We start from the raw sequence: 27,391 nt of genomic DNA, 5'->3' as shown, positions 1-27,391 counted from the left end.
GGCATCACAGATTACCTGGAAACACTGAAATTATGCCTCATTCTTATAAAGCCATTAGGTGATGCCCAATGACAGTCAGATCATATCAGTACTATCTATATAATTATTTCTCTCAGCCGCCCACCATGGGGATGCATGTCTTCGGAGTGGTACTCTCGCGCAGAACTCTCACAACACACTGTGAGAGTTCCCAGCAAAGACAGGAGCAAGGATGGAGAAATTGGGGCCCAATTTGGAAGGAGCTGCACGAGGGAAGCGGCAGGCCCGGACGTCATGGGGAGGCAACAGCAGCCGCGATGGGGAGGTGGCGGCTCTGGACGCAGTGGCGAGGCAGCGGCGGGCTCAGCTGCGGTGGTGAGGCTGCTGCGGTTTCAGGCCCAGCCATAGTGGTGAGGTGGCAGCAGGGTGAGGAGGCAGCTGGGCCGCCAGGAAGAGGAGACAGCCCAGGAGGGGATGGGCCAGCTTTAAAGCCAGCCAGAAACCAGGGCCAGGGGGTGGGGTGGAGGATCAGCCCGGGCAGGAAACGCTGGCCCCAAATACCGCACAGGTGTTCTGTGTGGGGTCGGCTAGTTTGCAATTATTAGCCCATACTTGTTATTCCCTAGATTGAGGCCTATATCACAGCTTAGTTTTCCTGACTATAAAATGGAAATGGTAGTGGTCTATCTCATAATATTGTTACAAGGGAAAACAGGATGAAAATGGTAAAGTGGTTTACATATTTTTGTTATTTTATTTTCTATAAACTGGGATCTATAAATCATGATAGTGATTTTCCTTCTGGAAATTCTACCAACTATTACATCTTTATTTGTATCCCTTTGGTCCATTTGAATTATTCCTCCAACAAAAGCTATGATACCTTTTAGAAAGGTCTTGCACCCTGACCCAGGTGGTACACATCCATAATGGTCCTAGGCTCCAGAAGTGACAATCCTGAAACATCATTTCACTTAAGAAAGGCCGAAGCACAATCCCCAGGGTTGTTGTTTTTTAAGTGAAACCAGAAACTCATGCAATGTTTAATCCTATTCTTAAAATCATTTTGTGGAAGAAAGAAAAAACACTTGATAAAGCAGAGATTGTGAAATCTTTTTACTAGAAAATGTAATTTGATATTAAGTCTCTGTAAAGGGGCAAATCTGTTAAATTGTAGGTGCCCCCAACTTAACCCTTAGCTTGGACTGACCCTCAGCCAGGAAGTTCTCATCATCCTACACTCTCCTAGATTATAAGAGAATAAGTGTGTGTGTGTGTGTGTGTGTGTGTGTGTGAGAGAGAGAGAGAGAGAGAGAGAGAGAGAGATTAATCTTGTTTGTCCTTTAGATTTAATGATAGATTTTGTTTCTAGCTTCAGCAAAATATCTTGAGGTAGGAGAGCAGAGATAGAGTGAGGTTTTTTTGTTTGTTTTCAGATGAGGGCAGGGGTAGAATATGCAAGAAACTCTGCTCAAATTGTGGATGCAATTCAAGATGCCACGTCCCTTCATTCAAGTTTTTCATTGAACTGGGGCTCCCACTCCATCTCTGCACTCCCCGCCACTCCTCCTCTTCCAAGACCAAAATCTCTTACTGTGGGGAAGCAGGGGTGGGGGTGGTAGCAGACTGCAAAGGATTCTTGTGTGGCTCTCCTTGGTGGCAACAGTTATCTGTAGATACTAATCCCCTGCTAATTGAGCAAACAGGCACCTTTTTAGTGATGATTCTCTTTACTGAACAGAGGGAGAAGAACTGGCCCTATCCATCCCCAGCACAGCATCCCTCCAGAGGCTGTTGCTGGGGTCTATCTTATATTTCTTTTTTAGATTCTGAGCCCCTTGGGGACAGGGAGCCATTTTTAAAATTTATTTACTTTATTTAATTCTATGTAAACTGCTTTGGGAAACTTTTGCTGAAAAGCGGTACATAAATATTTGTCGTATTTGTATCCAAAAAGGGCTTATTGTTCTCCCTTAGCCAGCCATTTCCGAGGATGGATGAGAACCACAGTAGGGTCATGATGACACAGAAAACTGGTCTGTGCCATAAGTTCAGTATCTAGATTTCTTCCAGCACAGACCAAATCCAAATCAATGCATATGTAAAATTAGAATTTTTTGCCCCATTGGGCATCCCTTTACACTTACTTATGTTGAACTGCATTTGCCATTTTGTTGTCTGTTCACTGTTTGGAGAGATCCTTTGGGATCTCTTCACAATCTGTTTTTTATTCTCCCCATCCCAAATAGTTTGGCATCATCCACAGTGACATTAATCAGCAGAGCCTCCCTGAGCAGAGAATTCTACAACTGGAGTGCACAACCAAGAAGTCCCTCTTCCCAGTTATCACCAACCTCACTTCATAGGAGAGCCAGCGTGGTGTAGTGGTTAGAGTGCAGGACTAGGACCGGGGAGACCTGAGTTCAAATCCCCATTCAGCCATGAGACTTGCTGGGTGACTCTGGGACAGTCTCTTCTCTCTCAGCCTAATCTACTTCACAGGGTTGTTGTGAGGAGAAACTTAAGTATATAGTACACCGCTCTAGGCTCCGTGGAGGAAAAGCAGGATATAAAATGTGAAAATAAATAAATAAATAAATAAATAAATAAATAAATAAATAAATAAGGTGGGGCTCTCACCCAAAGTTGACCGCAGATGAAGACCTCAGTGCATGGACAGGTTGATGTAGGCAGAGGCACTCTTACCCCTGGTCTTCGGAGCCGAAGCCCAAAGCCTTCAGACCCGCTGGAGGCCCCCAAATTCTCTTTTGGCTGTCCTGAGTGGTATGGTTTGTGCCCTCAAGAACCTACATGTTAAGAAATTATGCTTAACTTGCAGTGGGGTGGGGGTGGGGCTCCAAAGGCCTTTAAGTACAGGCTCCAAAATTACCTAGGTGCACCTCTGGATGTGGAAGCAAGCATTCCTTCAGGTACCCTGGTCCCAAGCTAGATATCCTGAAGCAAGATAGCCACTTTGAACTGTACCTGGAAGTGGACCAAAATGTTTTCCCAGTTCTCAGTCCCTCTTAATAATCTAGCCACTGTATTTGAACTAACTGCACTTTCGAAATATTCTTCTGAAGTTCTTCTGTTACCTGGATTGTGTTACTCATCAGAGCTTGTAGACAGTGACACCCCTCCTGATAAGGGCAGACAAACAGCTTGAAGTTATTTGCAGTTTGAATTTAGATCAAATCAGACACAAAAGAGAAAAGACACCTGGAAGTTCAGCTGAAACTAAGGTGCAGCATGGAAGAGGCTGCAAGTTGCTCTGAGAATCTGATTAGCAGTTGTATTATCTGCTTAGATGAGCGCATTTGCCTCCGCTATCATCTGCCTCTATTTGTAAATGAAACAAACAAGACACCAAGTGGGGAGCACTTTATTTTGTGTCAAGAGTGTGATATTGCTTCCTCGAGAGAAACTGGAAGCTGATGCAATGAAATGAATTTTTGTAAACTGCCTAGAGCCTTTGGAGTCAGACAGTATATTAAATAAATAAATAAATAAATAAAATTTTAAAAATAGAAGGAGAATCAATATAGAATCAAAATAATTTCTAGCAGAAATTAAAGCAATCGTCAAGAACAGTTACATCAAGAGACGAGAATTGTGTTTGATCAGCATCTACCAAGGTTCAAGGCTGACCTAGAATCTCAGCTGCAGAGCACTGGTCAGGACTGGATGAGGTCAATAAGGTGAGTGAGCAGCTGGTGGGCTTTCACTGTGGAGAATTGCAGACAGCAGGCTTTATCTACACAAGAACTTGTCAAAAGTGATGAGAGTGAAAACCTGATGAGAGATTCCAAGGAACATTACTCATCATTAATAGCTCCCATTGATGAAACCTCAGCTGGACTTTTCTGGACCACTAGCAAGCCATCAGCCCCCCCAAAAAAATAGTCATCTAGCATCTAACACCCTATTCACATCTGATTATATGCATGAATAGGATGGAGAAGGAAGTGCGTGCTATTCTAAAACACTGAAGGGGGGCGTCGCTAGGTACTTAAAAGAGTGGGGCCTGGGTCCAATAATTAATAATTGATAATTAAATTCAATCATGCCTTGCCAATTATGTATGCTTTTTAAGGTCTCTAATATTATAATACAGTGGAATCCCATGCATGCCTACTTGGAAGTAAGCTCTATTATAGTCAGTGTTGACTCTTAGAGACCACGTAGATAGATTCTCTCCAGGATGATCTGTCTTCAACTTGGCCTTTAAGGTTTCTCAGTGGTGCATTCCTTGCTGTCGTAATAGAGTCCATCCACCTTGCTGCTAGTCGTCCTCTTCTTCTCGTTCCTTCAACTTTCCCCAGCATTATGGACTTCTCAAGGGAGCTGGATCTTTGCATAATGTGTCCAAAGTATGATATTTTGAACCTGGCCATTTGTGCCTCAAGTGAAAATTCTGGATTGATTTGTTCTATGATCCATGTGTTTGTTTTCCTGGATGTCCATGGCATCCTAAAAAGTCTTCTCCAGCACTAAAGTTCAAAAGCATCAATACTTTTTCTATCTTGCTTATTCACAGTCCAGCTTTCACATCCATAGAATCTCACCGGAAAAACCATTCTCTAAATGATTCTAATCTTTGTAGGTATAGACATGTCATGACACCTAAATATTCTTTCCAAAGCCTTCATTGCAACCGTACCAAGTGCCAGTCTGCAGCGTATTTCTTGACTGCTGGATCCTTTACTGTTGATGGTTGATCCTAAAAGGCAGAAGCTATCCACCACTTCAGTGTCTTCATTATCAATTCTGAGGCTGGTTGCTGTACCGGTTGTCAAGTTTAGTCTTCTTTACATTTAGCCAATTCTTCTTCTGTCACCTACCACAGTTCTGTAGCTATTCCATCAATTCCTGTAGCCTTCCGACTTGGTAACTGGAATTGATTAAAAGCCTTTAAATGCCCTTCATTTCCTAAAAATATATTCCTGATTAGTCAGATAACAAACTAAGACACAAAGAACACTCCAGGAATCAGTATCAAATCTGTAACGTTGTTACAGGCCAGGCCTGATTTATATACTAAATATGCTCATTAGCTAGTATACAAAATAGGTCTGGACCAAGTTCTTTTATATTAGTGACCATGTGTGATCTGGGCGAATGGAAGAAAGGAGATCAAACCAATCCTAAAGATTCAATGGGCTTTATTGACTATAAAAGACTAATAACATAATCTAGCACAGCAGAAAGCAGAACCCTCTATCAATATCACTAACAGTATTTGAACAGGACATCCTAACCAGTACCAATATTCACCCGTGTGCCTAACTAACATATGTGTGTGCAATTAAATCTTCCTAGATTTAATACAATTCAGATACAGACAGAAAAGGAGGGGGGTTGAGAGAGGCTGAGGGCTGGCATGGTTTTGGAATTAGTAGGGGGAAAGAGGGGGAGGAGAAGGAGGGGGAAAGGATGGAGGGACCCAAGGCTTGCAGCATATTTACCCAGTACCAGAGACATCTCGTCAGCTGAAGGAGTGAGGCGCTTGGCTGGAGACAGGAGTTGTTGCAGTGCTCAGATCATGGCTGAGAGCCGGAGCATCATGGTTGGGGAGTCTTGACTTTCTCACTGTGCAGTAGAAGTCACAGACAGCCTCTGACCATGGGCAGAGTTCCTGCTTGTTGCCTCACGGTTTAGCAGCAAACTCTGGATGTGTGAGCAGATTGCCCGTAGGCACAGAACTGCTAGTAGGAGACAGTTCCTGTCCATGGGCAGAGTTCCTGCTTAGCCCCGCAGCTTGGCAGCAAACCCTGGCATTGCTGTGAGCAAATCTTGCTGTAGGCACAAGATAGCTAACTCTCTGTCCATTGGCCTCACTCTTATAGTATATTTCTCTTTGATCTCTCATAGATCTATTCAAAATCTCATCTTTTCCTGGGTCCCCCAGAAGGGGTGACAAAGCTGTTACCTTTTGGACAATGTCTTAATTATTCAGGATATTGGCCAGTCCAGCGAGTTCTCCATCCCATCTTCTGTATACTGTGTGCTCAGAAGGGAGGGGGGGACATTGCCCACAGCAAATCTGCATCTCTGAGCAGATTGGCCCCCAAAAGGTGTTAAAATTCAGGAGTTAGTAAGAGAATTGATCCTATTTGGTGTGAGACAACCATTATATTATTTCTTGTGTATCTCTACCTAGTGTTTTTCTTGTAGTTGAAAACAAGAGAATATTTTAAAGTAACATGAAAAAGGTGTGTGAGACGTTCAATACATTTAAGGTGTGTGAGACGTTCAATACATTTGTAGCATCAGTGAGGTAAGATTTTAAAGTCTACAGGCGGATCTCTGTTGAACCTCTATAGAGAGCAATTGAGTTAATCACTGTCATTAACACAAACTTCTGCAGCAGGAAAGAGGAGTTCAGCCCCTGGCCTCTTCCACAGACATCAGTTGCATTTTTCCATATGAGTAGCCCAGGCCAAGCCTTTGTATTCCTTGCATATCCATTTTAACAACACAATGCTGGATCGCCTCCTCCCTTCACAGAGCAGGGAGAGCAACATCCCAGTTCACCTTGAGTTCAGGTATCATTTCATTTCTTAATATAAAATGAAATCAGCTACAGGCCTATATTTCACATACTTCTGAGTTTAAGCCCAAGGGTGGGGGGGTACATTACAACGTGCCACATTACCCTTGGGGCATAATCCACTGGCATTATGTATTGAAATGATGGGATCCTCACCTTTGTCCTTCTGCAACAACAAACCAATGCAGTTCCTTTTTTGGAATTTATGTCAATCAATCAATCATCTTTATTACAGTCAAAGACCAGCACAGGATAAAGTATAGATACAAGATCATGTTAAATAAAATATAACTCTAGGAGCTAAGTATGATTATAATAGTAAAATACAACTCTAAAAACTGTATGGGATTAATAAGGTAAAATGCTACCGGCTAAGCCTAAAAACCTGTAGGAAGATTAATAGAGTAAATGAATAGCTATCCTTAAAAGTATGGTAACTAAAAGTATAAAATGGTTAAAATAATATATACAAGCTACATAAAAGCCATATAAAAGCAGTGAAGTAAAAGGTAAATTAAAATTATTATACCATCAAGCAAATAAAATGCTCAATAGTCAGATATCTGCTTCCAGGGATATTCACTGGTGGTCAGGGCCCTGCAGATCTTGCATGCTGGAATTTATGTTTTTGAGGCATTTGTAGATAAACCAATTATCCCTGTGTGTCTGAATGTGCACCAAATTATGGCCCCAGGCAATAGAAACAGCAAATGTGAGCTGAAAGTAGTATAAAAGTCCATAATATCTGCTTGTAGGCCCTTGCATTATTGGTACAGTAGGAGACCTCCAACCCTGCAGTTTTTATAATAGCTCCGGTACACCTGATTGGGAGTCGGGAAGGGGATCTCTGCTGCAAAAGAATGAATTGTTGCTGGTCTCCACAAAGTCCTCCTGTTGCAAACATTCTGGCCAACATACTACATGCTGCAGGAAGCCCTTCTGTTCAGCTGCAACTCCACACAGAGACTGTTCCATTCAAAAATGATTCACCACATGTACTTGTCTCAAATATATGGATAGACTCCTAGTAGTGGCTGCAGTGGATATCCTGCCTTACGGGTTGTAAATCTATAGCACATTTTGCTCACCTGACAATACAAGAGATTCAACAACTACTGATGATCATGGTATTTCCTCAATTGTCTTATTTCCTACATTTGTATCCAGCTTTTCAAAGACACTCTACAAGGCATCAAGGCAGCCTCCCATCCAGGCACTGAGCACCTGAATATCTGCTTAGCTTTAACAATGTATTGACAATCATATGATCCAGGCTTCTCTGGAGCTACGCATGTCCTGCATGTGCAGTTCTTGACACTGAAAAGTACAGGAGGACTGAGATCTAAGAGCTCAGCTGCATCACACATATACGGATGTCTCTTGATGAATGCAACCCCAAACAATAAATTGCATTGTGTGTGCATTGTATGAATGTGCCATGTCACAGAACATTCACTTCACTGTAAATGTAATGCTTCGGCTCCATGCGTTTGTTATCTGGTAGGCTGCACCATGATGCACTCAATTTGGAATTTTTGTGGTGCAGTTAATTGACATGGATATCTATCTATATTATTAATTCCCGTAAACGGACCGGGGGGGTGCGTGGGGATGTGGCAAGCTCCACCCCCACTGCAGCCGCGACCAATGGCGAGAGGGAGGAGTGCACACCAGGAGGCAGTTGGCGAGACTCCACGGGAGTCGCGGTTGAGGGAGGTCACAGCTGAGGGAGGTCGCGGCTGAGAGAGGTGAACAGTTGACCAGCAGGGAGAAGAGGCACCTTCGGGAGCCTCTGGGCCACCCGACAGCTGACAAGCACCGGACAAAAATGGTGGCCCGCCGCCAGGTGAGATTACTTTTTAAAATTTTTATTGGTTTTTACAAAATCTTAACAATCCCGTTACATCTAATTAAGTAAATATAGACTTCCCGCTCATCAATCTGTGCAATTCATTAACTATACAAGTCAACCATTGCTATAGTAATTCAAAACATATATCCTACACACTGCAAACTTGATTTTGCTCTACCCAACCTGCTATTATTACTAAATTTCAAACCCTGCTGAAAGGTCCATATTAGAAAAATAGTTTTGGGGGTATCAAATACCACCTATACATCATCTTATAATAATTTTCTTTTAAAGTATAACATGCAGTAAACTTTAAATCCATTTTCCATAATTTTTCCCAAGCTGCCATATCTATATTATGACCCACATCTTGAGCCCATTTTATCATAGTCGTTTTAACCACTTCATCTCTTGTCTCCTCCAAAAGCAACAACTTATACATCCCGCCGCCGGGTGAGATTAGAGGCTCTGTGCGGGGTCAGCAGAGATGGGCAGAGGGCAGGAGCGTCAGGGCAGGAGGTGGGGGGAGGGTAAGAGAGACTGGGGCAGGAGGTGGGGTGGGGTTGGGCAGAAGAGACTGAGGCAGGAGGTGGTGGAGGGCAGGAGCGATGGGGGCAGGAGGTGGGGGAAGGGCAAGAGAGAATGGGGCAGGAGGTGGGGGAAGGCAGGAGCAACAGGGGCAGGAGGTGGAAGAGGGCAAGAGAGACTGGGGCAGGAGGTGGGGAAGGGGAGGACAAGAGAGACTAGGGCAGGAGGTGGGGGAGGACAAGAGAGATTGGGGCAGGAGGTGGAGGAGGGCAGGAGCGACAGGGCCTGGAGGCAGGGGCGTAACTACTATTAGGCAAGGGGAGGCGGCTGCCTGGGGGCCCCCACGCCTCGAGGGCCCCCCAGAGACAAGTCACATGGCTATATATTGTGAAGTGTGTGTGTGGGGGCCCATTTTAAAATTTTGTCTCTGGGCCCACTCCAGCCTTGTTACGTCCCTGCCTGGAGGTGGGGGAGGGCAAGAGAGACTGGGGCAGGAGGTGGGGAAGGGCAGGCGAGACTGGGGCAGGAGGTGGAGGAGGGCAGGAGAAACTGGGGCAGAAGGTAGGGCAGGAAAGACTGGGGCAGGAAGTGGGGGAGGGGGGAACCGCCAGCCCTAAAGAGCGCACAGATGCTCTGTGCAGGGTCGGCTAGTGATTTATTATTTGGTGATGGTTCAGGAGAGATTTTCTGCAAAAATCTAGACCACATGCCACATATCTAGTTTTTTTAATAAGGCAATGCCTAGAAGCACCATATCCAAGATTTGTGTAATGTAGTTCATGGGCATGCATGTGATCTGTGATGTGATAGTGGCTTTGAGAGGATTCATTGGAAAGAAATCTGAAGGACTTATGCCCCTGGTGAGCGCAGTGGTAAAACTGCCGCCCTGTAACCAGAAGGTTACAAGTTCGATCCTGACCAGGGGCTCAAGGTTGACTCAGCCTTCCATCCTTCTGAGGTCGGTAAAATGAGTACCCAGAATGTTGGGGGCAATATGCTAAATCATTGTAAACCGCTTAGAGAGCTCCGGCTATAAAGCGGTATATAAATGTAAGTGCTATTGCTATGCTTTGGATCCATAATTTTTAGCGGTTCTAGGAAACATCAATGGTTTGGGGTTTGTTTGTTTTTATGGTGCAGTCTATGGATACGAATATGAACTGTCATTTGACGGTACTTCGTGGGAGTTAAAAATCATATGAATTCAGAAGGATCCGTTTAAACAGCTCAGGAGCCAAACTGATTTCTGGTTGCCATGTGAAGAAGCAGGGTGTTCGTTTGTTTTCAATACAAGCTGCAAAATGCAGGATGTATTTCCTCTTGAAATCCCCAAACTTAACCAATTCTGCTTGACTGAACAATTCACTCCTTTCTTGGCAAGAGGTTAAACTCATGCACACGCGTTCGAAACTTTTCAGTCCCCTACAAAAGAGAGAGAGAGCGAGAGAGAGAGAGACCACGAGAAAGAAAATCTACCCCAAGAAAGCAATAACCAATCCTTGTCGGCTTATTGTCAGATGGCCCCGCCCATTTGCCCTCCCAGTCCCCTGGCGATTTGCATAAAAAATGCAAGAAAGCTTTTGGGTGCCTACCGTGTAGGGCAGTGTGTCCGTCGATTCCCAGCAAACGGAAAGCGGGAGCGTTTGTAGGAAGCTGCATGTAGCCTGCGGGAGGCTGAGACGTTCTCTCTCCATCTCCTTCTGCCTTGCAGCCTCTTGGCCTCCCCGCTTCTAGTCGGCTCCTGGATTTCCCAGACCAGTTCAGGTCCCTTTCCAGCGTGCAGTCCCTTCCCCTCTCCAAGATGCACCGCCGCAATCTTTTCCTGTGCCTGCTCTTCGTCGCCACGCCTTGCATCGGCTCAGCCCGCGGGCTCTTCCTCTTCGGGCAGCCCGAGTTCTCCTACAAGAGGTCCAACTGCAAGCCCATCCCCGCCTCCTTGGTCCTGTGCCGCGGGATCGAGTACCCGAACATGCGGCTGCCCAACCTGCTGGGCCACGAGACCATGCAGGAAGTGCTGGAGCAGGCTGGCGCCTGGATCCCCCTGGTGCAGAAGCAGTGCCACCCGGACACGCGCAAGTTCCTCTGCTCCCTCTTCGCGCCCGTCTGCATCGACGACCTGGACGAGACCATCCAGCCCTGCCACTCGCTCTGCGAGCAGGTGAAGGAGAGCTGTGCCCCGGTTATGTCCGCCTTTGGCTTCCCCTGGCCTGATATGCTGGACTGTAGCCGCTTCCCCCAGGACAATGACCTGTGCATCCCCCCGGCGAGCAGCGATCATGTCCTCCCCACGCCCAGAGAAGGTAAGAGAGCTGCGTACTGCTGCCCGCAAGGCCTCCTCTCAGTGTTTACTCAGAAGTAAGTCCCACTCACTGTGATCGAAGGGGCTTACTGCTAGGTACGCGGGCATAGTTGCCAGCCGTTGTGCTGGTCAGGTCTGCCCTATGCATGAGTGACATTCCTACAGGGATTGCAACCGAGCAGCCTGATCTTTTGCATGCTTTCTTGGGTGTAAATCACTGTGCCTTCACTAGTGTCTTCATTTCCAGAGAAGCGTGTACAGGATTGCAGCCTTAGGCTGCAACACTATGCCCGCTTGCCTGGAAATATGGCCCGTTGGACTCAGTAGGATATACTGAGTAAACATGTTCAGAACTGGCTGTTTGATTTGCTGGCTGCTCTTTTTATTTTAAAGGAAAGGGAGGATACTGAATAGTAAAACGCCATAGGACATAATGGATCCACTTCTAACTACAAAATATCAAAACCATTACGGGGCTGTCGTTCTCTTGAGGTGGGAAGGAAGGATCAGAACTTCATAATGCAAAAGAAACCTCTTGGTTCCGACCATCAAGGGTGCAACTGAGTATAATAGATAACTCTTTGAAACAGATGCAGAACCGAGCATATTTCTCATGTTTTCAGAACATCACAGCACCAGAGAACGAGGCAGCCCTTTATATCCGAATGCTACAGTTCAAAAGAACAGATACCAAATAATTGCAGTGTTGCTAGATTTTGCAATTGTCCATGCAATCCAAAGTATTTGGAATGAAAGCCAACTGAATTCAGTGAGACCGTTTCTAGTGTCTGTTCTTAGGATGGCAGGTGGGCAGCCCTAACTAAGCACATTTACTCATGTCCTTGAATCCCGTAGCCTGGCTTATATCCTGTTCAACATTGCATGGGAGTAAGCTCCCTTGAAAATAGTGGGACATTTCTGAGTAAATAGAATAGCACTGTGTTCAAGACTGCAAATGTAGACTTCACGTCTGCCAGCCAGATGAACTGAAAAGGACTACTAAGGAGTAATTTAGTCTGGCCAATGAACCAAAGTCGCACTATCCCTCATTATTATATTCTCACTACTAGGATAGTTATCATTATGGAGCCTCTTCTCCTTTGGCAGAATAGTAATATTAAGCTTGAAAGTCGCTAATCTCACATTTAAACTAGTTAGTATTGTTTCAGCTGTTGTAAACACATACTAAAAGGATTATTGAACTAAGAGCTAGTGGAAGATTTTTTTCCCCCTCCTCCCATTGATAAGAACAGATAAAAGTTTCTTGAAATCTAAATCAATTTGTTGCTAAAGCAACAAATGCAAAAAGTGTGTTAAACCCTTGGTTTTAAAACAATAAATTGCTTCCAGCTAGTATCCATTGCTTACTTTGAAAAGTGATTTTAATTAGTTTGTGCAGGGGAGGGCAGAAAGAGCGAATGAGGTGAGGTTTCCCCAAGTTTTTAAATAAAAAGAAATGGGAGAGGAGAGACTTCTTGAAGCAAAGGGAGCAGAGAAACTTTATATATTGTACTGTCATTCTCCTTGCTTCCCCTCTCCCTTATGATTTCTGTTCCTCCAGGGGTGTGTGTATGTAGAGGGGATGCTTTAAATCCTCTCAGAGAATTCACATAATCTCCTTTTCAATACCCCATTGAGAACTCCCACTACATCTGTTGGGGTGTTTGAATACAGCTCCCCCCCCCCCGCTAGTTTTTTTCACTAAAGCACAGTTGATTTGCCAACTCAAGCTCAAAATACTCTGTAAACTGCCCTGCAGGTTGTCATGAAGACACTGCATCTGCTTAGGCTTTATGCCCCCTGGGAAGTGCAAACGTGTGAGGGGGCAGTGAGATCATGCTGCTAACCTGCTGCCACCATGCCAGCTGGACACACCCCCTTCTCACACAGAGTTGATCCACAGAGCAGAGGCGAGCACTGAATATGGGGGGAGCAGTGGCTGGCTTACTGCTCCATTGTTAGGGGATGTGGTTGGTGGGCATGATCCCACTGCTCCTCTCATGTGTTTGCTCTGATCAGAGCTACTGAGAATTGTATATCTGGCCTGTTCTTTTCTGCTGCGTTCTTTATAGTCCACAGGTCCTTTCCTTTTGCTTCAAAATGGGTTCAGTGGAATGAATTTAGAAATTTGGGGGGGGGTGGAGATTAGTGATGCCAAATTAAAACCTGCAGAATACATAGGAGAGTAAGGCAGAATTTGGTGGCTCAAGTTGTTCGTAAGAGGAACCTAATTTGTTTCCAAACGCCACCTGCTGTTCTCTTTTGAATATGCTGTTGAAGTTTTCTTTTTAAATTTATTTTCTTCTAGCACCAAAGGTCTGTGATGCCTGCAAGAGCAAGAATGAAGATGACAATGAAATTGTAGAAAACCTTTGTAAAAATGACTTTGGTGAGTGTCCTGTTGTTGAAAAGTGTAGATTTTGTTTCAGATATTCTACCATATCTGACTGCCATGATAATCAATAGATTTTGCAAAAAGTGCAGCCGATATGTAGCTTTTCTTCATATCAAGTAAATTTGCACAATCACTGTTAATTGGAATGCAAAATTATTCTGATTGTCGATTCTGCATATTGTCAATATAGCAAGCTTGTGAATGTTCAGAACTCTTCTTTGGCACACACAGGGCAACCACTCTCTTATTTATTATTAACAAAGTGCCTGTCACTAAGGTGTGTGATTGTCAGGTCTGTTGTAGGAAGGAAGACGCATTGCATGCACAAGTGCACTCTGGGACCCTATTAAGGTGGAGACTCAAACCATCTGGATGACTTTTGTGTCTGGACAAGACGGCATGTGTCTCATCCCTGCCTTTAATTGCGTTATCATTTACTTGGTCCCATGAAAGTCAGTAGGGGCTGGCTGTGTTCTCATTGGCTCCTAATCTGCATATTTCTATCTGCATAGCATGCCCTGGATTCCATTTCTTGGCCACTCTAGTATGTGGCAGAATTGAGGAACTGGCTTCTTATATCTAGATGTATCTATTTATTATTATTTGTAACTATAAAGCCAGAGTACCACAGGTGTCTCTGCAGGCAAAGTTTTAAACTTGCACAAGAAACATAAGTGAGCTCAATGTACATGTTTAAAAAACACTTAATTGATTTATAAGTTACATCCTCCACAAGAAGGGCCCAGAACATTATATGATGTTAAATGTTATAATTTCAGGTTTGTGTGTCCGACAGTATCCCCACACATGGGAGGAGCTTGGAGCATACAGAATAGAGTCAGAGTAGAAAACTGTGCTGGAGAACTGGGCTCCATAGTAGGTGTGTACATGGAACCACTTTGGCCGGTTCTGTTCGAATCCAAGCAGGATTCAGACCAGATCCAGTTCAGCCATCGAAAGGGGTGATCTGGTGAGGATTCCCTTTTACAAGTGCAGCAGGGTGGGGGGCCCTTCGAGAGATAAGGGACAGCCTGGCAGGGGCGGGGAAAGATGTAAAGCACTGCTTACCGTACGGGGTGGGGGCAGGTGAGCACCAGCAACTGCACCAGCAGGGTAAGCCGCATTTTACATCTCTTGCCACCTCCGTTCGTGCAGAGCCAGTTTGCCCAAACCAGGCCTGGTTCAGTCTGAGACCAAACCAGCCCCGGTTCAAGGTGAACTGGTTCTGCACAAATTGTTCATGCACACCCCTATTCCATAGACTTTTCCCGCTACTCATTTTTTCCTGCTGAGGGAGGAAGATGATAGGAGGCTGAGGTCTTTTCCTGCTGTGGACCCAACAACATGAAACTTTCTCCTCTCCAGCTCCTATCTTCTGATAGGATGGGAGAGAGTGCTGAGCTTTCATACTGCAGGGAATCGCTCCTCTTTGGTGCTGGTTGGGAAACTGAGAAGATAACAAGAAGCACATTGCAATATGTTCCAGTTTGCTTCAAAACATTCCATTTGCATAGCACTCCTGCTTTTCACCTTTTATGTTTAAAGTTCCTCCTGAAAAATGTAAAGACATGCAATAATCTGATCAGGTTATAACTGAACTTATTTGCAGTGGAATTTACAGGGATCAATATTCTTATCTTAAAGCAATTGCAAAGACAGTGAGTTACTCTACCATGTAACTAGCCTGAGTCAGGTGTATTTGGCATGTTGCCTAAGCATGTTGTGTTGGTTTCTCAAAGAGCCTTGTGTTTTTCCTCCTTCCATTTATTTTGCCAAATCAAATGCAGCTGTTAACCACTTTTCCTTCTCTTTGGCCCATTCTTTTGAACACAATACATTAGCGGTGTTGATGCCTTAAGAGTTCACCGAAGAATCTATCTAACCTCATATATTAAGGTCTAAATGTTTATGCAACAGCAGAGATCAAATTTCCCAGGCAGCGTAGCCATTCTTTTTCCCCTGTGCAACTTTGAGAATCCATCTTGCCAACTTAAAGCCTAATGCATAATTAATGTAAGAAAATGGGCTTTAAAAAAAATTGCAGATGATAGAAAGGCTGGAAAAAAGGGTCCTTTTAGAAAAGAATTTTTTAAAAGCACACACACACACCCTAAGGTTGATTCAAACTGGAATGACTTGCATGCCCTTTGTGGCTTTAGAAATGGAGCCACCTGCTGTCCATTCTGTCAGCTCCTGACAGTTTAATTAGCAATAGAAGACCTCCCTCCCCAGGTCCTCTTTATGTGCACTAATGGGAAAAACCTCTCTCTCTCTTTCTCTCCGCCTGCTCCTCTCCCCCCTCCTGGTTATCCCTATTAGCCCTGAAGATAAAAGTGAAGGAGATCGCCTACATCAATGGGGACACCAAGATCACCCCAGAAACAAAGAGCAAAACCATCTACAAGCTGAATGGGGTGCCAGAAAGGGATCTGAAGAAGACTGTGCTCTGGCTCAAAGGTGGCCTGCAGTGTACCTGTGATGAGATGAATGACATCAATGCACCCTATTTAGTGATGGGACAGAGGCTGGCCGGGGAACTGGTGATCACCTCTGTGAAGCGATGGCAGAAAGGTCAGCGGGTGTTCAAGAGGTTCTCGCGCAGCATTCGCAAGCTGCAGTGTTAGTCACTTCTCTGCTCGCCACTTTCAGTCACTTCGGTCACCAGCCTAGAGCTCTTCTCACCCGCTTGCACCTTCCTGCCTCCCCAGCCGCAAAGCACAGCAGGCATGGGAGAGGAAAACCGTGTGTTTAAAAAGGGAGAAGAGGGAGCCCAACCTTTGTACATATAGGAAACCTATATTAAAAAAAACACAAAACACAAATATGTTTGTGAAGTATTAAATACCTTGCTTAGAGCTAGTTATTTGCATTGGTGCAAACTGTGACTTGATCCGAAGCTTTTTAATCTTCCATTTTGGTTTCCTGTCTCTCACTGTCTTGCGATGCATTCTATTATCGCTACGTTTCTGTGTAGGTGATATTAAACATGAGCGGGTGGCTCATCAGGCCTAATGGTAGGGTTCCGTTTGGATGTGCAAGAGCCTCCGTGTTGCCGTTTCATTTTGAGACTGTGGCAGTTCTTCAAGATGGAATCATTCCCAGATACTGGAAATTTATTCAGAAGAAAGGATTGCCATGTGAAAAGTGATGGGGGAAGTCTCCTTGTGGTGACTTTACCGCTTTAGACATTGATGTGAGAAGTATGGCTGAAGAAAAAAAGAGAGGGACATTGTTACCTGGATTCTCCTCTGATCATTAGCCACAATTCAAAGCAGGGTTTGGCATGCTTAAATCCATGTATTTCAAGGGGCTTAAGCATGTTGAAATCTCTGTTGGGTTGTGCTCGTTATGTTTTGTTTTGGCCCTGAGCAGGGGTCTCACTTTTATCTAATATGGAGTGACATGCCGTCTTTTTTTAATACACTATAGAGAAATTACCACTGTCGCATGTGCTACTTTTGCAGGAACTGCATCAATAAAGGCATATTAACCAGTCGCACACCAGTGTTTTATACAAGCCAGTCAATAGTTTAAAACCATTTTGAACTGACTGAATGCACATTTGTAGGCAAAGTTTTTGTCTTTTTTTGCTATTTTGGTTCTTCCGCCTTCACAAATTAAAACTTTCTTTAGCCTTGCTGTAATAGGTTATTCTTAAAGTGTTGTAAAATATTACTTTAAAAACCTTGTAAATATTCCAGATAAACCTTATATTCTTGTACATAAACTTTACATCATAGTTTACCCTTTGTCTTTGTTCTTTGCTGAGTCTAAAGTGGCTGTGAGGAAATAGTAACAAGATCTGTGGAAAGAGCTATTGCCTCTGTAGCAGCTGGCTTCCTTTTGACCCATAAGACCAAAACCTTTATTTATATTCCCCATTACCACCCAAGACAGTTTACAACATTTTACATGTTTATATTTTTAGATAAAACCATCATGTGCATCACAGCACAGGTCATAGAAATATTAAGAAAGCTAGCATGATGATGTAAATTAGAATGATTGTTTTAGTGAGCTAGATTTGTCTGACTAATAAATAAATCATGTGCTAGTTCAGATTATACTGGCCCAGCAGCCCTCAGCACATGTGAAAAAAGCAGGAACACACCAACTATGTGCACCCTGACATCACTGGAGGCTATCCTGATGCACCGTTTAAACAGGGCTAGGTACATGTAAAGGAGTGGTTCAGATTAATGCCCCTCTCACATGATTGAAAGATGCCCTGACAGCATGTCGGGAAATCCTTCAATAACATTGTGATGGGCAAACACTCAGTGCATTCCTGTCCTCTTCACATGTGCTGAGAGCTACTGGGGCCTGTACCATTGGAACCAACTCAATGTCTTTTAAAGGCACATGTAACAATCAAATTGCTTGATCTGAGCTACTGCAGGTATCCTCCCCAATCATACTTTTATATGCCAGAACAGGCTGTGAAGTGCTCCCCTGACTGTTTCTTCTTTTTTGAGCATGTTTTAGACTTTTGGTGTTACTCAAAAACTTCAGGCAGCCAAAGCTTTGAACAGGCTTCAAAAGAACAAGGAAGAGCAGAGATGAAATGACTAACATGCATATTCTTTTTGCACTTTCAGCGTAACATCTGAAACAACTTAATGTAACTCTCCAGTGATAAAATGTACATGTTCTAGATTCTTATTTAGTACACAAGGCAGCTGTGGGATTCCACCCCTTTAGACATCTCACATGATGCCTTGGCTTTTCTCATAATATCCAAAGTTGTCCTTTTGTGCTTGGAAATCATAGTCCAGTGTGAGGCTGAAAGCACCAAAAGTTTTTTCAATATTTACATGGCTAAAATGTCTTGTAGATTTTGGACCCCAGTCCAAAAGAAGGAAAACATGCCCGGAAGGATGCTGTGCACTATTTCCCTGGGTAGAAAACATTTGATCTAAGATCTGGGGCTTCATTATATTGTGGGAGCAAAAAGGCTGCTTTCTGCCCTGCCCCTGAATAGAAGATAATTGATAATGCTCTAACACAGGGGTAGGCAAACTTGGACCTCCAGCTGTTGTTAAACTACAACTCCCATCATCCCCAACCACAACAACAGCTGGTGGCATAAGATTACCCAACCCTGTTCTAACTGGGCTGCAGGACCCAGGGTAAGTTCTGAACATATATGATGCAGCAATTTGAAGTAGGTCTGTGTCCAATCAGCACCATGCTGGGAGACCAGCAGGGAACTCCATGGAAGCAGTCTTGTGTTCCATTATGCAATATACAAGCAGGGTGGGGCAGAAAAGTAGCTCTCATTCTGCATCTTGGAACTTGGGTGGTTCCACACTGTCCATGCTGCTACATGCATCTCAAATGCCACTCACGCTGTTACAGAACAAGATGTTTACACCACAGCATAAAATGGTGACATCACAATTGCATGGCGCTAGGTCCATCAGAAATATTGGGCATCGCATCGCACCACTGTGATTACATCATTTGAAGTCACAGCAGAACAGCCCTATTCCACATCAGTGCATGTGTGAAACACAACAGCCTGGGTGGGGGACGGTGAGCCATTCTCATTTCTTGGTGCAGCATGAGAGCCAGTGTCTGGGATGTCTTTGTGCACAGCCCAACTTCTAGATCAGGCTTTTCAGGTCAGAGAACTATGCACAGCAACCATGATTTGTATGCATATGTGTGTGTATTTCCTCCTGTTTCATCAGAGTGGTCATGACAGAACTATGATGAATCGCCATATACAGTGTCAGTAGGAGAAGATTCTTATTTCATTTGTCTTTCTTGCTTCACAAAAGAGGAGGTGAAACATTTTGGGAAAGGATTCCTTGTTCAGCACTGAGACATTTGTCCCCCCCTCCAAAGTGGGCTATGATTTTTTTTTTTAAGTCATGAAACACCACTTGGATAAAACAATTTAATCAGTGAGTTGATTCCTAGATCCGTTGTGATTAAGCACCACTGGAATCAATGAGACAAACTGGATACTTCCAGTGCAAGTTAAGAACCATAACTTTCTTAGGATACAACCCAATGGCAGCAACAAATTGCTTCAGCCTAAAAACACACAAAAAGCAGGCCAATAAATGTAGCAGCCACCAAACACTCACTAAAAGTCTTTTAAAAAGCTCTCTACCTGTCATCTGAATGATAAGAGAGGTGGTGCCACTAAAGCTTGCCCGGTAAGTGCATTCCAGGGTGCCACCACTGAAAGGCCCTGTCCCGGTCACTATGCACTGGACCTCTGAAGACAAGGGCACCCAGAGGAGGACTTCAGCAGCAAACCTTACATGGAGCAGGTTCATACATAAGGGGGCCATTCACACGACCTACTAGGCAGGAGGAAGGCTTCACAAAGCTTGCCTTTCCCCCAAGATGATCACGCTGTGCTTGGTGGGAGCGTGGAACATGCGCCCACATGATCAGCGCTGCTCCGTGCAGTGCAGAGCAGGGTGGATTGCTCCGCATATCCCACAGTGCACCATGTGCCTGGATTCCCCCAAGGGATAGACGTTCTAGGCCCCCATCTTTGTGTCAGCATGAGCTACAAGCAGTTCATGCTGACACATGATCCTGGCAGCCAGGTCAAGGGCGCACTTGCATGCTTAACCTGAGCTAAGAGCCGGGCTTTGGCACTGGGTTGGGCACCACGGCATCACCAGGATCCGTGTGGACCCCAGCAGTTCTCATGGGCACCCCAGGCTGGGCTGCTCATGAGAACAGCCTCATTATGTCCCCAGGCACAATTTACTGTCCCTGGGGATACTGGGAGTTGTAATTAAAAAACAGCTGGAAGGCCAAGTTTGCCCACCCCAGCTATAGACACATTTATTTAAGTGTGTACGTTCATGAATCACAGTCCACTTGATCAGACCGATGACGTGTCAGTCTCAATTGACAAGTACATGCACACAGACAGTATATTGGTGGGGTGGGGGGACGAAGTAACTATTCAAAAACAATAATAGCTAAAGAGCTATGAGATAGAAGCAGTACAATGACAACAAATGTTTATATACTTGTTACATCAGAACATAAGAAGCACCCTGCTGGATCAGGCTCAAGGCCCATCTAGTCCAGCATCCTGTTTCACACAGTGTCCCACCAGATGCCTCTGAGAAGCCCACAGGCATGGGATGAGGGCTTGCCCCCTCCCTCTTCTGCTGTTGATCCCCTGCAACTGGTATTTAGCGGCATCATGCCTCTGAGGCTGGCCTATAGCCACCAGACTAGTAGCCATTGATAGACCTGTTCTCCATGACTTTGTCTAATCCCCTTTTAAAGCCATCCAAGATAGTGGCCAATGCCACATCCTATGGCAGAGAATTCCATAAGTTAATGATGTGCTGTGTGAAGAAGTACTTCCTTTTGTCAGTCCTAAATTACCTGGCCTTCAGTTTCAGGGTTCTCAACAAAAGTTATCAAAGTGTTTTACCTAGAAAAATACATAAATAATCAAATGTTTCACAGTCTAAAAACAAACACATGGGAGACACCGGCAACAGCCACACAAGGCTGCTCAACTTAGCCCCCCTCCAGCTGTTTTTGGACTACAACTCCCATAATCCCCAGCCACACTGGCCAATAGGCAGAGATTATGGGAGTTGTAGGCCAGCATCTGCAGGAATGCCAATGGATGCTTGTACTGGGGTTGGATAGGGCCAGTTGCTTTCCCCCTTCTAAATAAAGAGAATCACCACTTTTAAAAGGTGCCTCTTTGTTCAGTTAGCAGGGATTAGCAGAGTCACAGTCAGTGACCATTATTATGCACAGGTAAAATGTAAGAGATTATGGTGACACTCACAACAGCTGGAATAATAAAGCAGTCTTCCAGGCTATGCAAGTTACACAACACAAACAGTGAAACAGGAGAAATGGTTTCCTTTTAGACCCTGGACAGACAGACCCAGGCTTCTGAACAATGAGACCAAAGGGCTACAGAATGTGAGAGGTACTCAGATGAGTATTCTTATGTGAGACTGTTCTTAGGCATAAAGATGAGTACCGTGATAATTGGTATCAGCAATAATAGGTGATAATACTGTCTTCCTGGCTGAGCTAAATTACTTAACATACAGAGTGAGATAAGATACCACCACAATCACCATCACCACCACCCTGCCTTTGTTCAAACCAAGATGAGTAGAATCAAATTTCTACATAAATTCTAGTTCAGTAGTTCCCCACTGGAGTCTCCCATTGATGTTCTTTTGCTGCAAAATGATGACTTTCAACTCTGCAGTAGAATGTCTGGGGAGACTGAAATGTTCTCCCACTGGTTTTTGCAACATGGCAATTTTTTCATGTCAGGTCTATGCCAGTGTGTTCTTTTGCACAGAGACTGCTCTGTATAGACAGTAGAGGGGGGCATTGTAGGGAGATGACAGCTTGTATGACACAGGAGGATGAGTAAGTGACTGAGGCCCTGGTGGTTGGTAGGTTGGTTCTGTGATCCTGCTGCCTGAGTGGGCATGGGGACAGAATTGGCATCTGGTTTTGTTGCAGTCCCTGTGTTTGTATCTCTGCCATGTGTTCTGTCATTGACTAGTAACTGCTTCAAGTTTATTTTTTTGTATTTTTGTATTTATTTTAACATTTGTATCCTTTTCTTCCTTCAAGGAGCCCAGAGGTGTACATGGTTATGTTTATCCTCATAGCCACTCTGTGAGATAGGTTAGGCTGAGAGATACGTGACTGACCCGGAGTCACTCAGTGAGTTTATATATTTATTATGTTTACATTTCAGTTTCATGGCTGAATGAAGATTTGAACTTGGGTCTCCGTGGTTCCAGTCCAACACTCTAACCACTACACTACGCTGGGGATCAGGGATGGCTCAAGGTATCTGAGCACCTGAGGTGAGGCCTCAAATGCTGCCTGACCTGCCAAGGCATGTCCTGCCTCCTATCTATCTATCTATCTATCTATCTATCTATCTATCTATCTATCTATCTATCTATCTATCTATCATATTTATGTACTGCCCACTACCCAAGTCTCTAGGCGGTTTATCACTATAACAAACCAAGAAATTTTAAAACAATTTAAAACATATAAAAGTTCAACTTAACATAGCTAAAACCTACTAAACAGCTAAAAAGCTTGGCTGAAGAGTTCAGCTGTTTCCTAAAGATCATCAGGGATGGAGCAGCTCCAAACTCAGCAAAAAGTGCATTCCACAGCTCTGGGGCAACTACAGAGAAGGTCCACCTCTGAGTTGTCCCTAGATGAGCCAGCAGCACCTTCAGATGAACCTCCCCTGAAGTTCTTAATAGGCGGCGGGGTTCAAAACAAAGAAATCGTTCTCCTAAATATCCTGGGCCCAAGCCGTTAAGGGCTTTATAGGTAATATCCAGCACTTTTTATTTGCCCAGAAACCTATTGGTAGCCAGTGTAATTCTTTTAAAACCGGACTAATATGTTCTCTTCAGGATGACCCGGAAACCAATCTGGCAGCAGCATTCTGCACCAATTGCAGTTTCTTGAAGGGAGCGGGGGCAACAGCTTGAAGGAAGTGGGAGCAAAGAGAGAAGGCTGCTGGTAACCTTCCTCCTCACCTTGTGCTCCTTACAAAGTCTGCTAAGCTCAGACACAGAATTCCCAATCTGACCCTTAAGGCATTAAAGGGGGCACAAGGCAAGAAGAACCTTCCTCCTCACCTTGCACGTCTTGCAGAGTTGGATCAGGAGCTCCCAATCAGACCCTTGCAGGTTCCAAAGGTATTTTTGATGCCTTGGTTTCTTCTCCACCTCAAAATGCTTTCATGCTTGGGTTTTTAAGAATATATTATGGGGCTGTTCCAGTCACCTATCACGTCCTTCCCATGCTCTCCCCCAGGCACTGCTCTATGCATGAGACTTTTCTCCACCAACTTCCGTCTCCTCCATGACTGAGCAGCCTTCCTGCGAACAGAATGTGGTACCTGCAACGAGGACCACTTGATAGCAAGAAACTCCCATGCACAGAATGGAACATGGGGAGGGCATGGGGAGGATGCAATAGGCAAATAAACCAGCCCCGTAATATAATTTTAAAGCTCAGTCACTGAAACATTTGATGCAAGAGAGAGCAAAATAGCTGTGATTATAGGAGGGCTGCACAGATCTAATCGCTTATAGAAGACTAATTGCATCAGCCCCATAGTGTCCCCATAGTGACTAGTACATGCCTCATGTACTAGTCTCATGTCTAGTACAGGAGGTTCCCAACTTGGGGTCCCTAGATGTTGTTGGACTACAACTCCCATCATCCCCAACCACAATGTTGGAAGTCCAACAACATCTGGAGACCTAAGGTTAGGAACCCCTGGTCTAGCATATAGTACAGGTGACCCTTGTTATCTGCATTTTCAGAAATCATGGTTTCCTCTATCTGTGGTTGAGCAATATATACCACCCAACCTCATTATCTAACCAGTGGTATGTGGCTCTGCATATCGGCGGTTTTAGGTAGTGCAGTTCTACCCTTACATGGTCATGCTCTTACTGCGCATGGTTGAGACTTGAGAGAATAATTTGGAGGACAGTGGAGTGCTTTGGTTTGCACGTTTAGAAGTTTTTGTGATTCTAAAGGCCATTTTGGATAGCACTTGGCAGCATTTGGTATCCTTAGGCAACCATTGCTCTGGAGCTTTTGGAGGATTTTTGGAGCCATTTCTAGGGAGTCTTGGGGAGCTTTTATGGAGACATTCCTGTGGAGCTTCTTGTAGCCATTTTCTGGAGTCTCTTGCAGCACTGTGCTTCCCTCATGCTAATTATTTCTTTTATAAATTTAATTTTAATTTTGATGAAATTTTATTTTTAATTAAATGTTTCAAATTAAAAATTAATTTTAATTTTGATAATTACACTACTGTATTACTTAATTTAAATTGCAATTAAAATTAAAAAGTTATTTTAATTATCCATTGAAAATTGATTCTTCTCTTACTCCTTGATTCTCACACACTCCTCTGTGTGTGTTTACTTGAATTCAATTAAATTTTGTGCTGGATCTTTGGCCAACGTACCAACCAATCAGGCCAAGGGCTTGTGCTGCTAAGTTACTTCAATAGGAAACATCATTATTATGCATTAATGGAGAAGCTAGGAGCCACTGCTGCAGGAGCTGGAGAGCAGGATTGTTGCTGAGGTGGCTGAGGTACAGTACTGTGCTCCATCCTTATTTCTGCTTTTACCCTGTCTTTTCGGTGATTTTTTGGTCATTTGCCTGGTCCTCAAAACCTCTGAGAGAGAGAGAGAGAGAGAGAGAGAGAGGCCGGGGAGCTACCACCATCCAGCTCCTTTGTTCCAGCTGAAGCGGCCCCTCCTTCCGCCAACTGCCACCACAGAGCGACCAGCGGCCATCTTGCTCTGAGGGGAGGGGAGAAGAAAGAAGTGAGACTAAGGCCCATGTGAAGATATACATGTGTGGCTTGATTTATTGTTCTTTATTTAAGTTTAAAAACAACAACAAAAAACCACTTTGGGAGGTTCGCCTGAAAAGCGGAATATAAATTCAAAATAAATTAAATAAACATAAAATAAACAACACCAACATCCTCCCACACCAATTCCCATTGACTTAAGGTTTCAGTATCCTTAGATGGTTTGTTATCCACAGTTATAGGCCAGAACATAACCCCAACGAATGAGGGCCACCTGCATTTATGTTTTGATTGCTTATAAACATGTAAAATATTTTAAAAATATTTTTTAAAAACAGGGTAGGAATGAATGGACAGTTTTCACAATGGAGGGAAGTAAGAAGTGGGGGTCCCCAGGGTTCTGTAATGGGACAGCAGCAGTGTGGCCAAATTTGCAGTTTTATTTATTTAAATTTGTATACCACCTTTCATTGAAATAATCTCAAGGCAGTTTAGTGCCAAGATGACACTAAACTATTTAGGGTAGAGAAATCCACAACAGATTGCAAGAAGCTCCAAAAGGATCTCTCCAAACTGGGTGAGTGGGCGACAAAATGGCAAATGCAGTTAATGTAAGCAAGTGTAAAGTGATGCATAGTTGAAGCGGTGGGGGGAACCCAACTTCACATATACATTGATGGGGTCTGAGCTGTCGGTGCCTGACCAGGAGAGAGATCTTGGGGTCATAGTGGTTAGTTCGTTGAAAGTGTCTCAGTGCGCAGCAGCTGTGAAAAAGTCAAATTCCATGCTAGGGATCATTAGGAAGGGGACTGAAAATAAAAATGCTAATATGATAATGCCCTTATACAAATCTATGGTGCAGCCACATTTGGAATATTGCATACAGTTCTGGTCACCATATCTTAAGAAGGACACTGTAGAACTGGAAAAGGTGCAGAAGAGGACAACCAAGATGATCAGGTGCCTAGAGCACCTTCCTTATGGGGCAAGCCGACAGCATCTGGGGCTTTTTAGTTTGGAAAAGCGGCAACTATGGGGAGACATGATAGAGGTGTATAAAATTATTCATGGAGTAGAGAGAGTGGACAGAGAGAAATTTTTCTCCCTCTCTCACAGCACTGGAACCAGGGAACTTAAGGCTGGGAATTTTAGGACTGACAAAAGGAAGTACTTTTTCAAACAGAGTGTAATTAATCAATGGAATTCTCTGCCACAGAATGTGATGAGGACCCCTAACTTGGATGGCTTTAAAAGGGGCTTAGAGAAATTCATGGAGGACAGGTGTATCAGTGGCTACTAGTTGGTGTCTAAAGGCCACCTCCAGCCTCAGTGGCAAGATGTCTCTAAATACCAGTTGCAGGGGAGCAACAGCAAGAGAGAGGGCATGCCCTCAGCTCTTACCTGTGGGCTTCTCAGATGCATCTGGTGGGCCATTGTGTGAAACAGGATGCTGGATAGATATGCCTTTGGCCTTATCCAGCGGGGCTGTTCTTATGTTCTTATGCTCATATTCTCAATGAATTAGAAAATAACCAATGAATCACTTAGTAGTTACAATCCCTGCACTAAGATGGGAAAGTATTTCCATAGAATACTGAGAGTTACTAGCCCTTAAGTATTGGCCGGGTACCTCTGGGTTTCACATCAATCTCCATGTAATTATTGAAATCAATCTTGGAAATCTTAATGACTTGATATTATGAAAAATATTGGGGGGTGGGGGGCAGGAAATCTCTAGGAATAGTTTTAGTCACAGCTGGACATACCCCAAACACCCCCCAGAAGATGCCTATGCAATCCTTTTATTTAAAACACCCAAGAAAGAAGATTCCACCAGTGAATTGAGCTAGACAGCCCCGAATACTGAGGAGGCCATGGGGGGCTTGTGGTAGGTCACCAGGCTGTCAGAAGTGAGTGTATAGCTACAAAGCCTCATCAGTGGGTGATTTCCAGGTCATGCGGTGGTACAAATAAAAAGGGTTATAAGCAAAGACAAAATACTATAACTGGGTCCTTTAATAACGATTGGGAATTGCTGGATTAAGACACTTCTATATCAGAGTTCATGGAGCCAGGTGCAAGAAAGTAGCATTAAGCCACACAGCTCAATTACCCTGCAGCAAAGCCGGCAAGGAGAGGGGCCTGACCTTGTGAAATCCCTAATTAATATCAAAACGTTGCACTAAAATCCCGCCATATAACAACCCCGCAATGCAGTTAATCTGCATAACAGGATCAGTGTATTATGCTCACGAGCAGTTCATTGAATCACAGCCTGCTGTCTGCGCCTCAGATCCACTATTTAGCTATTAAGCTTTTGAAGCCCGGTAGCAGCAGTAGCAGCCAGATGTGTATGGACTCTTTTCAAGTTTCAGTTTAGTTACGTCTAAAGAGTTAAACAATGTCCTCTCAATTAGATCTTCAAGTGGCCAGCTTAA

General features: G+C 44.1%; 1 protein-coding gene and 1 long non-coding RNA gene across 4 annotated transcripts in view; one reads left to right on the top strand and one right to left on the bottom strand.

Annotated features, from left to right (window-relative positions):
* Nucleotides 1-17,347, top strand: part of SFRP2 (secreted frizzled related protein 2) — a 38,244-nt gene extending 20,897 nt beyond the window's left edge. For 2 of the 3 annotated variants that reach the window (XM_053258124.1, XM_053258122.1), the window contains exons 2-4: nt 10,621-11,209; nt 13,517-13,597; nt 15,923-17,347. In XM_053258124.1, the coding sequence (XP_053114099.1) occupies nt 10,711-11,209; nt 13,517-13,597; nt 15,923-16,227 (885 nt within the window). In that variant the 5' untranslated portion in view covers nt 10,621-10,710 and the 3' untranslated portion in view covers nt 16,228-17,347. Of the gene's footprint in view, nt 1-10,496; nt 11,210-13,516; nt 13,598-15,922 lie in introns of those variants that run through there. The other variant, XM_053258121.1, reaches the window with a different exon arrangement.
* On the bottom strand, nt 14,529-24,857 carry LOC128328286 (uncharacterized). The gene is made up of 3 exons (XR_008309112.1): nt 24,765-24,857; nt 16,449-16,809; nt 14,529-15,154 (listed from the first exon to the last, which is right to left on the bottom strand). It is a non-coding gene; the product is annotated as an uncharacterized LOC128328286 (long non-coding RNA).
* Nucleotides 24,858-27,391: the final 2,534 nt, after the last annotated feature.

The sequence above is a fragment of the Hemicordylus capensis genome, chromosome 5, assembly GCF_027244095.1.
Source record: "Hemicordylus capensis ecotype Gifberg chromosome 5, rHemCap1.1.pri, whole genome shotgun sequence".
NCBI classification, from domain to species: Eukaryota; Metazoa; Chordata; class Lepidosauria; order Squamata; family Cordylidae; genus Hemicordylus; species Hemicordylus capensis.
The sequence above is the reverse complement of the archived record's forward strand: the minus strand, read 5'-3'. Positions and strand labels throughout refer to the sequence as shown.